Source organism: Rhinolophus sinicus, chromosome X (assembly GCF_036562045.2).
Source record: "Rhinolophus sinicus isolate RSC01 chromosome X, ASM3656204v1, whole genome shotgun sequence".
In the NCBI taxonomy this organism is placed as follows: domain Eukaryota; kingdom Metazoa; phylum Chordata; class Mammalia; order Chiroptera; family Rhinolophidae; genus Rhinolophus; species Rhinolophus sinicus.
This window is the reverse complement of record NC_133768.1, coordinates 69,495,314-69,509,447: the sequence shown is the minus strand read 5'-3', so window position 1 is coordinate 69,509,447 and position 14,134 is coordinate 69,495,314. Positions and strand designations below refer to the sequence as shown.

The following is a 14,134-nucleotide window of genomic DNA, read 5'->3' as shown; positions in this document are numbered from 1 at the left end:
AGGACAAAATGGAAACACTCTGACCACACAATGTTATTGTTAATCTATGATACAGAAAGAAACCTCCAAATTCTCCAAGATGTATGTACCATAATGAGCAGGTGGCACTGCATGTAATACTGAAAAAGTAGTGACAAGGCAAATGTCTATCAACAATAACTTGTGGCCTACTGGCATTCAATTGTTTAATACACAGATCTTAGCAGGAACAAGGTAGCTTAATATATACTGAGAGGAAACTATGCTGGTGCTAACAATTAATAAACAAAACAAGTTTCAAAACAGGATGTGCACTAGGAAAACTGGATTTTATAATATACTATATTTAAATGTATTAGTATAAAATTAGGGGATTGTTCACATGCAAACTTTTGTAGGAAACGAGATTTAAGATAATTACGTCCGAGTTCCCACTATTCACTCCTTTGCTCCTCCCAGCTCCCTCCTATCCACATGCACAGCCAGCACTCACTTCTGAGTTCATTGGAAGCTCATCCCAGATTGGGTGGAGAAAGCCTGCACCATTTCCTGCTGCTGCTGGGAGAGGCTGGGCCCAGAGCTTGAGATGGGTGCCGGCACTTGGATGGAGAATGCACTTTGAGTCTTGCTGGGGGTGATGTCTCTCACAAATAGTTCATCATTCACGATGAATATACTGGAGGGAAAATGGGCCCTCAGAGAGCTGATGGAAATACAACCCCACATCCCCACCAAGGATCCTGCTCCCACTGCCACTCAGCAACCAGATTCCTTCCATACCCCGACTGTGCCTGCCCCCCAGGTTCCTTGGCTGCTAGCTCTGCCTCTCTCACAGAGCCCACTCTTGGAGAGATTCTCTACCAGCTTCACTAAATTTACAGGTTTAAACCCAAAGCAATTACTCTGTAAAACAGCCTACATGACAGGACAGTCTAATCCCATTTTTAGAGGAAGACATTGTGTCACAGAAAGGTCACGTGACTTGACCAAGGTCACAACCTAGTGAGTGTTAGGTCAGAAAGAGGACACAGTGCTCTAACCCCAGAGCCCACGCTCTTAACCCCTATGCTGGACTGCTGCTTGGATCTACCTGTTGGCTTCCCACAATGTTGAGAAAACCCCAAGGAAATGCATATTCCCACACCCCTGGACCCAGGCTAGACTGGAGGTGCTCACCCACAGTGCAGGACTCACCCGGAACTGCTGGCAGGGGTAGCGATGAAGGTCCGGCTGAAGGCACGCACAGAACCTTGAGAATTTCCATCCACTTCCACAACAACAAACAACAGCCCTTTAAAGTCTCACATGCTTCACATGCTCACACTGCCTTCCCCTGTCAGGGTCTGGCTTGATTCTCATGCCAAAGGGAACAACTGTTCACTGGGAATCACAATGAAGGCAGTCAATCTCTATGGTGGGGAGGGCAACAACAGGGGCCATCTGCTCTCACTGACAGGGATGTTACCACGTGCTGGGCCCTGGGACAACCCCTTCACAAGTTCATAGGTTTCATTTTTTGCAGCTACCCAAGAAGTGGGTATTATTAGACCCATTTTGCAAATGAGGAACATGAGAGGTTAGGTAATGGGCCCAAGTTCTCAGAGTAAGCATCTAGGACGACAGCCATCAAAGGCCACAGTGTGTGCCCATAACGCCCAAGCTGTGTGGGCATGGATGCAGGTCATACCAGGATGGTTTGGGGGCAGAAGGGATTCAGGAGAACACAGAGGGAACAGGAAGGAAAGGGCAGGGATTAGGGATTTGGGAGAGTTCAGAGAGGGAGCCCAGCCGGGCGGAGGCAGCAGTGGGACATCTGGGGAGGGGAGTCTACACACACTCACCTTCCTTGAACACCCCATTGACAGAGAAGCAGAGCATCCTTTCCTGAAAGGGAAGGGCCCAGGTGCTCAGTCACCACCTACGCCTCCTACCCACCTACAGCTTTCTGGGCCTGCCCCAGAGAGGAAACAGGTGCTCACCGTCTGGAACCACATGTCCACCATGAAGGAGAGGAGGTCATGCTGAGTTTTGGGCAACACACAGAGGGAGCACACAATGTCATGTTTTGTACGCTTCAGCAGCTGAACCCGTAGGACTGTAGGTAGAGGACAGTGAAAGTCATGGTTGCCACACCCTCGGCTCTATGACTGACCCCTTCATGCCCCCTTTCCCTGCCCAATCTAACCCATCACACACGCACAGGGGTCCTTGAGGTTCTTCATATTCCTGTTATCCTTGAAGTACTCAAACAAGCTGCTTCTAGGAGAAAAGAGGAACAGGAGGTGGTGGTCTGGCCAGTGTGGGTGTTTCCAGAAGCTGACTGGTGTATACTGGGGAGCCAGATGGCCCAAGAGCAGGGCCTGAGCTATGATACTCACAGAGCTGGTTCTATGGGGTTGAATGGAACGGTCAGGGAGAAACAGGCCTCGTCGTGATAAGCAGCGAGGAGACCCTGTCGGTTTCCAGAGTCATAAATAAAGTAGTATCTGTGGGGGAACAATGAAGGCAGTCTATCTCTATGGTCTGGACCTCAAATAGAACTTGAAAATGCCCATGAGCAGACCTGTGCATGGGTAACCCAGTCTATCCCAGCCCTCCCCATTCCTGGTGGTCCCAGCGGTACTTACTCTTTCAGGAATTGCAGGACTAGACTCTTCAGTGCCTCACATCCTTTATAGCTTTCCTGAAATCAAAAGACGTTTAAGACTATGTTACTGATAAAGCCTCCCTTGCAATACCCCAAATATTCTTTGATCCTTTTTTCTTACCTCACAAGGTTTTGTTAAGTAGGGTTTGTCAATGTCAATAGTAGTTGGGGGTTGTAACGCCTGGCCATCCTGGAGAAGAGAAGAGGAAGTCAGCAGCAGAGACCAGGGAGATCATCCAGTGGTCCTGGATGATTATGAAAGGATGGGCCCAGGAAAGGGTGAGGGTCAGAGGTCAGGTGCGAAAGGACCCTGAATATTCCATGGGCCTGATTACAGTGGGCATCTGCATCATGAGGTCTGGAAAATCTCTACTACTATATGCAACTTGTGTCTGTCTGTATATATGTGTACATTTTCCAGAGAGCATATTCATGTCTTTTTTAGGGGTTCATGTCCCTTAAAATGGATAAGGGTCTGATGCAAACACATAATCTAAGCAAGATCCAAATTGCTTGAGGGCAGGTGTGGAGGTCGTCAATCCTAGTAAGAGACAATGATGAATGTAGGCACTTACCAGGCGTAACAACTTGGGGAAACAGTTCTTGATGGCACTGTCCAAAACCAAAAATAGAAAGGAGTGGTTGATAGTTTGTGTGGTAATGCTTCCGTTTAGCTAAAACACTGATGACATAAACAGATACCAGTGTGTTCTGCCCACCCAGCAGCCCCTTTGCCCCCCTAAGCCTCTGATTTCTAGGGTCCTGGGTCCACTCCCCTGCTGAGCACTGAGCACCTGTCATATGGGATGTCTGAAGCATGCAGTCTCATCTCTCTCCACAGCTTCACATTCATATCCATTCTCTCTCTCTCTCTCTCCCTCCCTCCCTCCTTCTCTTCTTCCCTCCCTCCCCCTCCTGTCCCCTGGGTAGCTCCCACCTAAACTGCCCTGACTCCCTTCTCCAGTGCCACACAAAACACCATTTGGATCCCAGGATTCAGGGCTTCTTCCCCCTTCTGCCTCCCTTCCTTCCTCCAGGTCCCCACTGAAGGCTCCAGACAGAAGAGGGAATGGGGTGGGAGCCCAGGGCTCTGCTACTTCACTGGGGGTCCAGCATTCTGCCAGGGCCAGGACACACGCAAGGGATGGGCTGGGATGCCGGGGCAGGGAGGTGACTGAGGCAATGTGCAGGAAGAAGGGAAGGAAAGAGAGGGGGATGAAGACAAAAAGGGAGTGAAGAGAGGAGGGGAATGATGGGGGAGACGTAGGGGAGTAGAGACAAGGGAGAAAGAGAAAGCAAAGCAAAGGGAAGGGAAAGAAGCTCTGCCATGGAGGTGCGGGTCAGGGAAGAAAACAGAAGGGGACATGGCTCCCCTGCTGTAGCACTTTCCTTCACCTGCCCTTGGCTGACCCTGGGACCTCAGGTAGGAAGGGAAAACATGCACTTATTGGGCTGGGGGCCCATTAGATGCTGGCTGAAACTTTGCCACCTGTGGGAGCTCAGTCTGACCTGGGAAATAGAGCAGCCATGGAGGCAGGAGACCTTCCCCAAACAGAAAAGTGTCAGGCCCCAGCTCAGCATGGAGTAGTGTCTGTGGCCTCCGACTATGATCACTGCCTTCTCTCCTCATGGCCCCTGTGCACCTGTGCACATCTTAGTTGGTTCCTCATCTGAGGAATCATACCTGTGTCAGGCTACCCTGGGCTTCTCTGAAAGACCAGGCAGGAAAATGTGATGTGTAGAGGGAGAGAGAGGCAGTGCCCCTGACAGGTCTGTCCTTCTGTCTCCTCAACACCCTCTGCCCTCTGCCTTCTTGCCTTGGGAGGTGGTTCTGGACCCTTGACTCAAGGAAACCTGATTTCTGCCAAAGAGGGTCCAGCTCCTGGCATTGGTCCAAAGGAACAGATGTCATGTTGCCAGCCACCTGGAGCCTCAGCCCTCAGCATGGAGCAGGGATTACCCATGTCAGTCTGTGATTGGAGAAGAGACCCTTTTGGAACATGGGAAAGAGGGTTCCAAACTAAAGAAGATAGGGAAACTCTGTATCAACTCAGAAGCAGAAAGGCCTGTCTCAGCATGAGGCCTAGGCTGGAGGACCCTTCTCAGTGCAGGGCACTAGCGTCTGGCTCAAGGCTGGCTCTCCTGGTCCTGGTGAGGAAGGGATATCCTGCTTCCTGCAGCACACTCTTGGGAGGGCATGCTAGAGAAAACTGGGTGCAGCGTGAGGAACCTGATACCAGACCAAGAAAACTGCTGAGCAGATTAGAGGAAGAAAGACCTCAGGTGAGGTGAGAGATACAGAAAAGAAAAGGTCCTCCCAGAGGACCAGGGCTGCCACCTTCTTTAGATGGACACTGTTAGGGATACTCTGATCTCTCAGGGGCAAGCATCCCCAGGAAGGGTGACAATGGTTATCACCAACCTTGTGTAGGTGGACTGGTCTGGGAAAGTGCTGCACAAGGGGTTTTCTTCCAGCCACAGCTCTTTGAGCTTCAGGCCTTTCCCCTTGTCCAACTCACATACTGACTTCAGCTGAGAAATAGGGGGAAAAACTGGAAAAGGAGTCCCAGGGAAAGAAAGAAATCCAGACCTCTGCACCCATAACCCCTTCCCTCCCCCACAGGTGCTTTCCACTAGCTCCTGTCGTCATTCTGATGAGCACCCCCTCCCCTTTAACCCAACTTTGATCTGGCTCCCTTTTATCACCTGATTTTTGGAGAGGTTCAGAATCTTGACTGTGGGGGCCATCTGTAAAAGGTCAGACAGGCCATCCAGCTGGTACAGTTTGTTGTTGCGCAAGTTCAAGGACAACAGCTTTTGGGGGGAAAAAGTCAGAGTGACGGTTACTATCTTGGGCCTCAGGGACAAATCTGCCCCCTGACGATGAGTTCTGCCCTCTACTGGAACACCAGCACTGGGTCTAAGGCCTCACCTCAGGGAAATTCTCTTTGATGATCTGCAGGGTGGCAGCCATGCAGTTTCTTCGATTCAGGATTATATCAATATCAAGGCCCACCAAGTCTTCAGGAAGACGAGAAGAAGGAATCAGAAGGCTGAAAGGGTCCACGACCACCACCAACCCCTTAACATGCTACCATCCATAAGTCTCCTTTCCAGGCTGACCTTACTGTCCTGTCACCTGCCCTAAAATTACTACTGTCAGCCATACCTGGGTCAAAGCGGAGCTTATGATGGTCGAGAGCTTTCTTGGAGGGATCATATCGCTTGTTCATGGTCAGCTGCAGAGGAACATGGAGAGAAATCCCTGAGGCTATGATGGTGACAGGGAAGTCACGGGCTCGAGGAAGAAGAGGTGGCTCTGGGTGTGGGCACACAATATGTCTTGAGTCTGCAATACATTTAGCTGCTCCATTTCCTTTGGCTCCAACTTATCCCACACAGAGTAGGGTACAGCAGAAGTACTGACAAAGATAGGTATCTGCAGGAAGGAGCGGTGGGGTAAGCACTAGGAACTCCAGTTCTAAAGAAGACGACCAGCCCCTGACGTATCCTTCTGCCCCTGGACTATGTACAGGTAATGCCCTCCACACACACCTTTTGGTTCTCCTCATCACAAATCTTGTAGCTGACATCCTTCAATGCAGAGGCAGCGCTAGCATCCTGGACAAAGAACTGGGCCCAGTTTTTCACATAGTGGAACTACAGGGATTAAAGGAACAACAACAGTGACATAAGCTGTTGTCCTATGCTGAGCCAGGTCTCTCCCCCTTCCCTGTGTGCCCTAATCTGGCTTCACCATCCTGTCTTACATCCACTGGAGTGAAAGGGACACTGCAATGGCTCTGGATTGAATTCATTAGCCATGTCTTGTCATACTTCATCCCATCAGGAACCTAAGGGTGAAAAGAAAGGAAGGGAGAGAGGAGGAACAACATGCAAAGAAGGCTAGAGAGCAGGCCCAACACAGGGTTCTTTTCCACCTTGTACCAAAATCAAAAGGACTTCTAAAAAGGGACTGCAGACATAATTTCTTATGTTTGTGCCAAATATGGAGTTCCTAAATCCCCTTTCTTTCTATTCAAACTCTCTTCCATATAATCAACATAAAGTGTTAGATATGATCCTTCTTTTATGAATTTCCAGGAAACGCTACCTAGTGCAGACTGCTTGCCCCTCTGACAAGTTCTCCAGAGACTTGACCCTCCATCGCCTACACTCATCTTGACTCAAACTGAGACATCTAGTGTGGAGTTGTTCCATCTCCTTGGCAATAGTTCCACCTTTGCTTTTAGGCAGTCTCTTCCACTTTCCCTACAGTCTGCCTGCCTCCTTTATACTGCTTCTCTGAATTTCCCCTTAGAGGAACAAGAATGTTACCTCCTGGTAATAAAAAGGAAAGATTACAAACTGTCCCCAACAAAGTACCTAGTATCTCTACATGAGACCAACATAACTCTAGCTGACCTTTCCTTCCTGCACATCGCATTTTTTTTTTTTTTCAGGACACTTACTTTGATCTTGAACCAGCTCCCCAGGGTTCCATCTTGTGCATTCTCCCCAAATTTTCCCTCAAGAAGTTTTTTATTTCTCCACACAGTAATCTGGATACAGCCTTCATTATGAAATTTCACTCTTCTCTTGTGGTCAGTGGTATAGGGAGTACTGCAGCAGGGAGGTGTAGAGAAGGAGGGTGGCCATAAATGCTAAGGAGTCTTCTATACACCCTCACCTCTCTGACACCAGGACTACAATTAGGCTTGCTCAACCATTATTTCACTTCTAGCATTTTTCAGTTTTCCAGTGAGAGGATAAAAAAGACCATGGAGAGTGAAAAAGTTGCAGTCCCGTGGGAAGTTACATGCAAACCAGGCTGCCTGGTCACTTACTGTCTCGCTTGGGGGACCTGCTGGACATCCCTAATCCCCTGTTTTCTATCATCCTCCTGAAGGTGGGAAGGCTGAGGCTTATATCCACCATGTTCATAACGACGGTTCCTCTTGCCAAAATTACCTCGGAAAGAACTCCAACTTTTCTTTCTTCTTTGAGGTGAGCTACCACCATTACTATATTCTAAAAAGGGGAACAAAAACACAAGTTTGAAGACACATCTTTGGCCCACTTACCAGGTACCACATCTTAGACCAATGCCATGGTATGGCAAGCAATGTGCTAACCTGCTCTAAGGCACCATTCCCATAGTCTCCAGAAAGGAAATTCCTCTGCCTATCCAGATAGGAGAACCCTACCTAACATATGGTACTGTCAGGGGAGAGATCACAGAGGAGGAAGTAGAGGAGGAAGAGGAAGAGGAGGTAACTGTGTTGAACCTTTTTAAAAATGGAGCAGGGGTCCGGCTCAGGTGGTTGGAGCACCATGTTCCTGGTGCCAAGGTTGCTGGTTTGATTCCTACATGGGCCAGTGAGCTGTGCCCTCTACAGCTAAGATTGTGAACAACAGCTCTCCCTGGAGCTGGGCTGCCGTGAGCAGCCGGAGATTGCTGTGAGCTGTCACGGGCTGCTGAGTGCTGCCGTGGGCTGCTGGTGAGAGCTGCTGTGAGTGGCCAACTGATGACTGGCAACTGACTGCCTCAACCAGGGGGAGCGCAAGGGTCATAATACCAGCATGGGCTGGTAATACCAGCGTGGGCCAGGGAGCTGTGTCCTACACAAGCAGACTGAGAAACCACGGTTTGAATCGAAGTGGGGGAGGGAGGCAGAAGAAAGGGAAAGAAAAAAGAAATAATGGCCCAAAACTTCCCAAATCTGAAGAAAGACATGTACATGACATTTCAAGAAGCTGAAAGAACTACAACTAGAATAAATCAAAAAGAACCACATCAAGATATGTTATAATCAAATTGTCTAAAGTCAACAATGAGAGACTCTCATAGGCAAAAGAGAAAAGTGATTCGTCACATACAAGTGAGCTTCCATAAGATCATCAGTGGATTTCTCAGCTGAAACTTTGCAGGCTAGAAGGGAGTGAGATGGTACAGTCAATATGCTAAAGAAAAAACTTATCAACCAAGAATATTGTGTCTTGCACAACTATCCTTCAAAAAATGGAAGAGAAATTAAGCCTTTCCCACATAAAGCTGAGGGAGTTCATTCCACTAGAATTGTTCTACAAGAAATACTAATGAGTAATGGTTTTATATGCAATTGAAATTAAATTGTTATCAATGTAAAATCAGATGCTGTGACTTTAAGATGTTTTATGTAATTGCAATGGTAACCACAAAGAAAATATCCATGGAATATATGCAAAAGCAAATTAGAATGAAATCACAGCATATCAGTACAAAAAAAAAAATCAATGAAACATAAAGGAAGGCAGTAAGAGAGGAAAGAAGAGACAAAAAAGCTATAAGACATGGAAAAAATTTAACAAAATGGGAATAGTAAGTCCTTCCCTATCAATTATTACTTTAAATGCAAATGAATTAAACTCCCCAATAAAAAGATGGATTAAAAAAAAGCAAGATCCAACTATATGCTGTCTATAAGAAACTCACTTTAGATCTAAGGACAAGTTTCGGCTGAAAGTGAAAGGATAGCAAAATATATCCCATGGAAGCAATAACCAGAAGAGGGCAGAAGTAGTTATACTAATACCAGATAAAATAGAATGTAAGTCAAAAACTGTTACAAGAGACAAAGAAAGACATTATATGATAATATAGGTATCAATTAACCAAATAAATATAAAAACTATACTTATGCACCAAATACCAGAGCTCCTAAATATATGAAGCAAACATTGACAAAAATTAAGAAAGAAATAGCAACACAATAGTAGGAGACTTTAATATCCTACTTTCAATAATAGAACAACCAGACAAATAAGAAAATAGAGGACTTGAATACTATAGATCAAATGGACCAGATATGTACAGAACACTCCACCCAAAAACAGCAAAATATACATTCTTCTCAAGTGCATATGGAACATTCTCCATGATAGGCTGAATGTAAGGCTGTCACTCTACAATAGCAAAGTTGAATAGTTACAATAAAGACTAAATGGCCTCAAATGTCTCAAATATTCATGATCTGGTCTTTCTCAGAAGAGGGTTGTTGAGCTCTGGCTCAGAGCAAGTGTCCTTCGAGCAAGTGCACAGTAACTGGTAAATCGCAAGAAGATTTACTGTAGTTACTTGTGACTATTGTAAGGCCTTTTCCTCAGTAGTCTATTTGTTCTTGGTGTTCTGGGTCAGGTGTGGGAATTGAATAAGGTATCATCATTCGCCATCACGATAGCTCAAGTCACCAGATCTAGAGTTTTGCTTTATGTTTTTATATTTTATTATAAATATTTGTTTCATTTATTTTTACACTGATCAACTTCAACTTTCAAGGATGTTCAGATATTTCAAGATCCAAGAGATCTGTTCATGAATTAGCCATTTTCATAGGTTGCTGTAGGTCAAACCAATGTGACTACCTTTCCATTCTTGCTGCCTATTAAGGTAAACAGCACTCAACTTGACCTAGGAGGTTAAGTGCTTCTACTTGGCCTTTGACTCTAGGATCCCAATATCCTCACTGAAATGAGGGTGACCATGTCAATGACAGGATCTCCCATTTAATCTGTGGCTTACACAAGTCAGCTACTTCAGAACACTTCAAACATGAACATGTCCTCCTCACCAATACGTCCCCCAATGCTGAGGAAAAGAGTGTCCTCTGAGTCCCTAACAGCAGCTGCTTGTTCCACTCACATAGACTTCAAAGGCATTTCAATTCAAGTGACCACAGATGTAACTTTGCAACTGTTTTACCACTGTGTGCCATGGAATACAAATATTTCATCCTCTAGTGTCAATTAGATCCTTACCATCTTCAGATCCTCCTAGGTCCAATAACCTATCCCAGATTTCCATTTCCTTCAGGGTCCTCTGTTTGCAACCAATTTTAGCATGAAACACTCTGTTAATCAAGGTTCCCACTTGCCTATGTCAGAATGCATTCTAGCTATTTCATAAAAATAAGACTCCTTTGATATAATACATTACATATCATACAAAAACTCTGTGAGGGTCAGAAAAGTGGGCTTGGATGTTGCACGGCCTGGGGCAGCCCACTCATGTTATGGGACTGCTATAGCTGCAACACCACCACTGCCTGTTCGTTACTTGACATGTATGGCAAAGACTGAATGCTAAAATCTCTGCTATGGTTGTCCCATAAAACCCAGAGACCTCCTGCATCATACGTAGCTGACCCTGCATGTGGCTACCACATTATTCTACCTCCAAGTCTCCCTATGGTGCATATGCTTGATACATGGAGATCTGTTTGGGACTCTAGATTCAAGGGGCTCTAGTACACGCATACACACTCACATGGGTCTCCATTCTTGTTTAGCATTTCAGTCTCTATAGTACAGGAAAGCCTATGAGTGTTTACAAGTGTTGGACTACTTGCCCAGTGAGCCAATTCATGGTATATTTCACAGAATCAATTTTTTTTTGCTATTGTTAATGGTATATTTCAATGAATACATGATTTTTCTATTTGTTGCAATTATTTTGTGTACGTGAATCTTAACATCCAATAATCTTAATTGCTATTATAATTTTTTGTAGATTCTCTTGCATTTTATATGAAGACAATTATACTTCGTTTTGTTTCTTTTCACTTTTATACAATTAACTTATGCATGTATGTATGTATTTTGGCTTACTGGAATGCCTAGGAGACTCAGTAAGATATTGAACGTAAGTGATTACATTAGTCATCTTTGCCGATTCTGATTTGAAATGGATGCTTTTAATGTTTGACTATTATGTATGGTGTTCATTGTATTTTCTAATACTCGTCGTCAGTAAAGAAATATCTTTCTATTCCTGATTAGTTGAGAGCTATTGTTGTTGTTTAATCTTAATTGGTTGATGAATTTTTTTGTACACCCCTTTTTTCTGGAATCTTTATGATATCATCCTTTTCTTACTCCTTTATCTTATTAATCTGTTGAATTACATTATGGCTTTTTTAATATTAAACCAACATTACAAGTTTGTGATAAACACAACTTTGTTATCCTGTATTATCTGTTTTAGCTATTGTTGGGTTTAGTTTGTTTTCTTATTTCTATTATTTTTGCATTTCTATAACTAATTAAGATTGACCAATAATTTCTCTTCTTATGCATCAAGAATACTCTTAATATTATCATTTTTATTTCTTCAACATAAAAAGGTTATTTTTTCCTAGAATTTATTCATTTAGTATAAATTTTCAAATTATCAGCATATATTTTTCATAATATTCTCTTACCTTTTACATCTTTACTGTAAGTGTAAGCATGATGCCTTTTCCATCCCAAAGGGGCTTACCTGTGCCTTCTAATTTTCTTGATCCATCTTGCCAGGGGTTTCTTTATTTTCTTATATTTTGAAAGCACTAACATCCAGCATTTTTATCGACTCTTTAGTATCTATTATCAATTTCATTAATTTTTGCTCTTATTGTTTTTCCTTGGCAATATGGAAAGGCATGAGATTATTTTTATTAAGTATAGAACAAATGAACAGTCTTTTCATCTACCATTAGGTTTTCTTTCATAATTTTTATCCTTGAATAGCACAGATATCCAAATATCCAATAAAGTTATTTACTTGGAAAAGACCTGTGGCTTACCAATGCTGGGGATTTTAATCAAGCCCATCACGTCTATTCAATTCCACTATTGGAATATAAAATGATTAAAAGAGATGGAACTGCAGCATTGAAGTAAAGGAATTTCTATGTTAAGTATATATGAACTTTATTTAAGAGGATAGTAAACAATGTTGAAGAAAATAAGAGTAGAAAGGGCATGGACTTTGAAATCCTATATAATCATATATATATGGAATGTGGTCTGTCACTTACTGCCTATGTAGTTTTAGGCAGTACTCAATATCTCTGAGCTTCAATTCTATCATGTGGTAGTCAGTAGTGCTGTTTGCCAAGTGTTTCCATTTCTCCCCTGTTCTAGGCACCTGATAGAACTGCACTTCTTGACTGCCTTTATTTGGGTTGGGCTGTGTAAAAATGTGACTGTTATGGCTAATGGTTTGTGAGTGAAGGGTTGTTTCTTGGCCAGAATATATGGTTATTGATTTGAGTCCGTCCAGGGCCCTCTTCCCCTCAGGCACAGTCACCGACAATTTTCTAGATGGCAGCTCCTCTGTCAGTTTGGGTCTCCAAGTTATTCCAATAAGAATTGCTCAGACCCCACCCCTGCAACATCCACTCTCCTGTGATGGACGTGCACCAGCCATGGACATGGAGTAGGAGTGAGAAACAAGCCACTGAGATTTGGGATTGGCTATTGCCATGGCATATCATAGCTTTTCCTGTCTCATATAACTTATCTGTAAATTAAACTAACACCCTCTCAGGATTTTTCTGAGAATTAAATCACTTACATGATGAGGTTATCACAGTGCTTGACATATAATGGGAACTTAAAAATGGCAGCTGTAATTATTAAATAATAACAACAAGCTGGTTTTGGAATAGCATGGAAAATTGGTACAAATGAGAAATACTGCATGCTCATCCTTACAACTAAATTATACCTTGCTCTCAAGAGTGTGGTACTGTATTTGTTGCTATAGGTAAGATTTCCTAATGACTTGCACTTATGACTTATTTCTTGTCATCATGATATCAGAAACATACTTATAAATTGGGGGAATGTAAAGAATGAACAAGTGGAAAGATTAAACAAGAGAGACACTGACTCATGAAATAAGATAAAAATGAGATTAAAAATGAAATAAGATAAAATGAGTTAAAGAGCAATAAGCAGTTTCTTAATGAGAAGCATAGATTATAAATATTAGCAAAACCTACATTACATTGTTTTTAATAAATAAGATGTTAACGTACTAGGAGAAAATTAATTTGACCAGAGCCTCCCAAAATGTTTTCTAAAAAACACTAGTATCTCAAATGGTCTGTGGGGAAATGTTCCATTCCCATATAAACTGAGGAAGCTACCTGCTATATACTTTGTTTCAACCTAATCTCCACTGTGATGGTATTTGGAGATGTGGACTTTGGGGGGAATTCGATCATGAGGGAGGTGCCCTCATAAATGGAATTAGTGCCATTATAAAAGAGACCCCAGAGAGCTCCACTGCCCTTTCTGCCATGTGAGGACACATCAATAAGACCACTGTTTATGAACCAGGAAGTGGGCTCTCACCAGACACAGAACCTGCCGGTACCTTGATTTGGGTTTCTCAGCCTCCCCAACAGTGAAACATAAATCTCTGTTGTTTATAGGCCACCCAGTCCATGGTGTTCTGTTATAGCAACCTGGATGAACTACGACACTACCCCTCTCTTTGAGATTCAAGTTGCGTATTAATGCATTATCTTAAAAAATACTACAATATAGAAATCCTTCTACCTTCATTTCTGTATGTCCATGGAAGGACACATTTTTGTCGTTGCTGTCTCTCAGCCATAGTGTCTGGTAAAACAAACCTGGAAGTGCTGCAATGAAAGAAAACTGAGTGGATATAGTATAATAAAAAAAATTGCAGTGATA

At 43.6% G+C, this 14,134-nt stretch overlaps 1 protein-coding gene across 1 annotated transcript; it reads right to left on the bottom strand.

Annotated features, from left to right (window-relative positions):
* Positions 1-468: 468 nt before the first annotated feature.
* On the bottom strand, positions 469-12,256 carry LOC109439546 (nuclear RNA export factor 2). The gene is given in 19 exon segments (XM_074323306.1): positions 469-655; positions 1,174-1,246; positions 1,821-1,863; positions 1,959-2,074; positions 2,180-2,238; positions 2,358-2,465; positions 2,607-2,662; positions 2,748-2,816; positions 3,202-3,238; positions 5,049-5,158; positions 5,333-5,440; positions 5,559-5,647; positions 5,796-5,865; positions 5,985-6,065; positions 6,182-6,286; positions 6,397-6,480; positions 7,099-7,249; positions 7,474-7,657; positions 12,229-12,256. Coding segments are annotated over 19 exon segments (1,758 nt in total).
* Between the last annotated feature and the right edge of the window lie 1,878 nt (positions 12,257-14,134).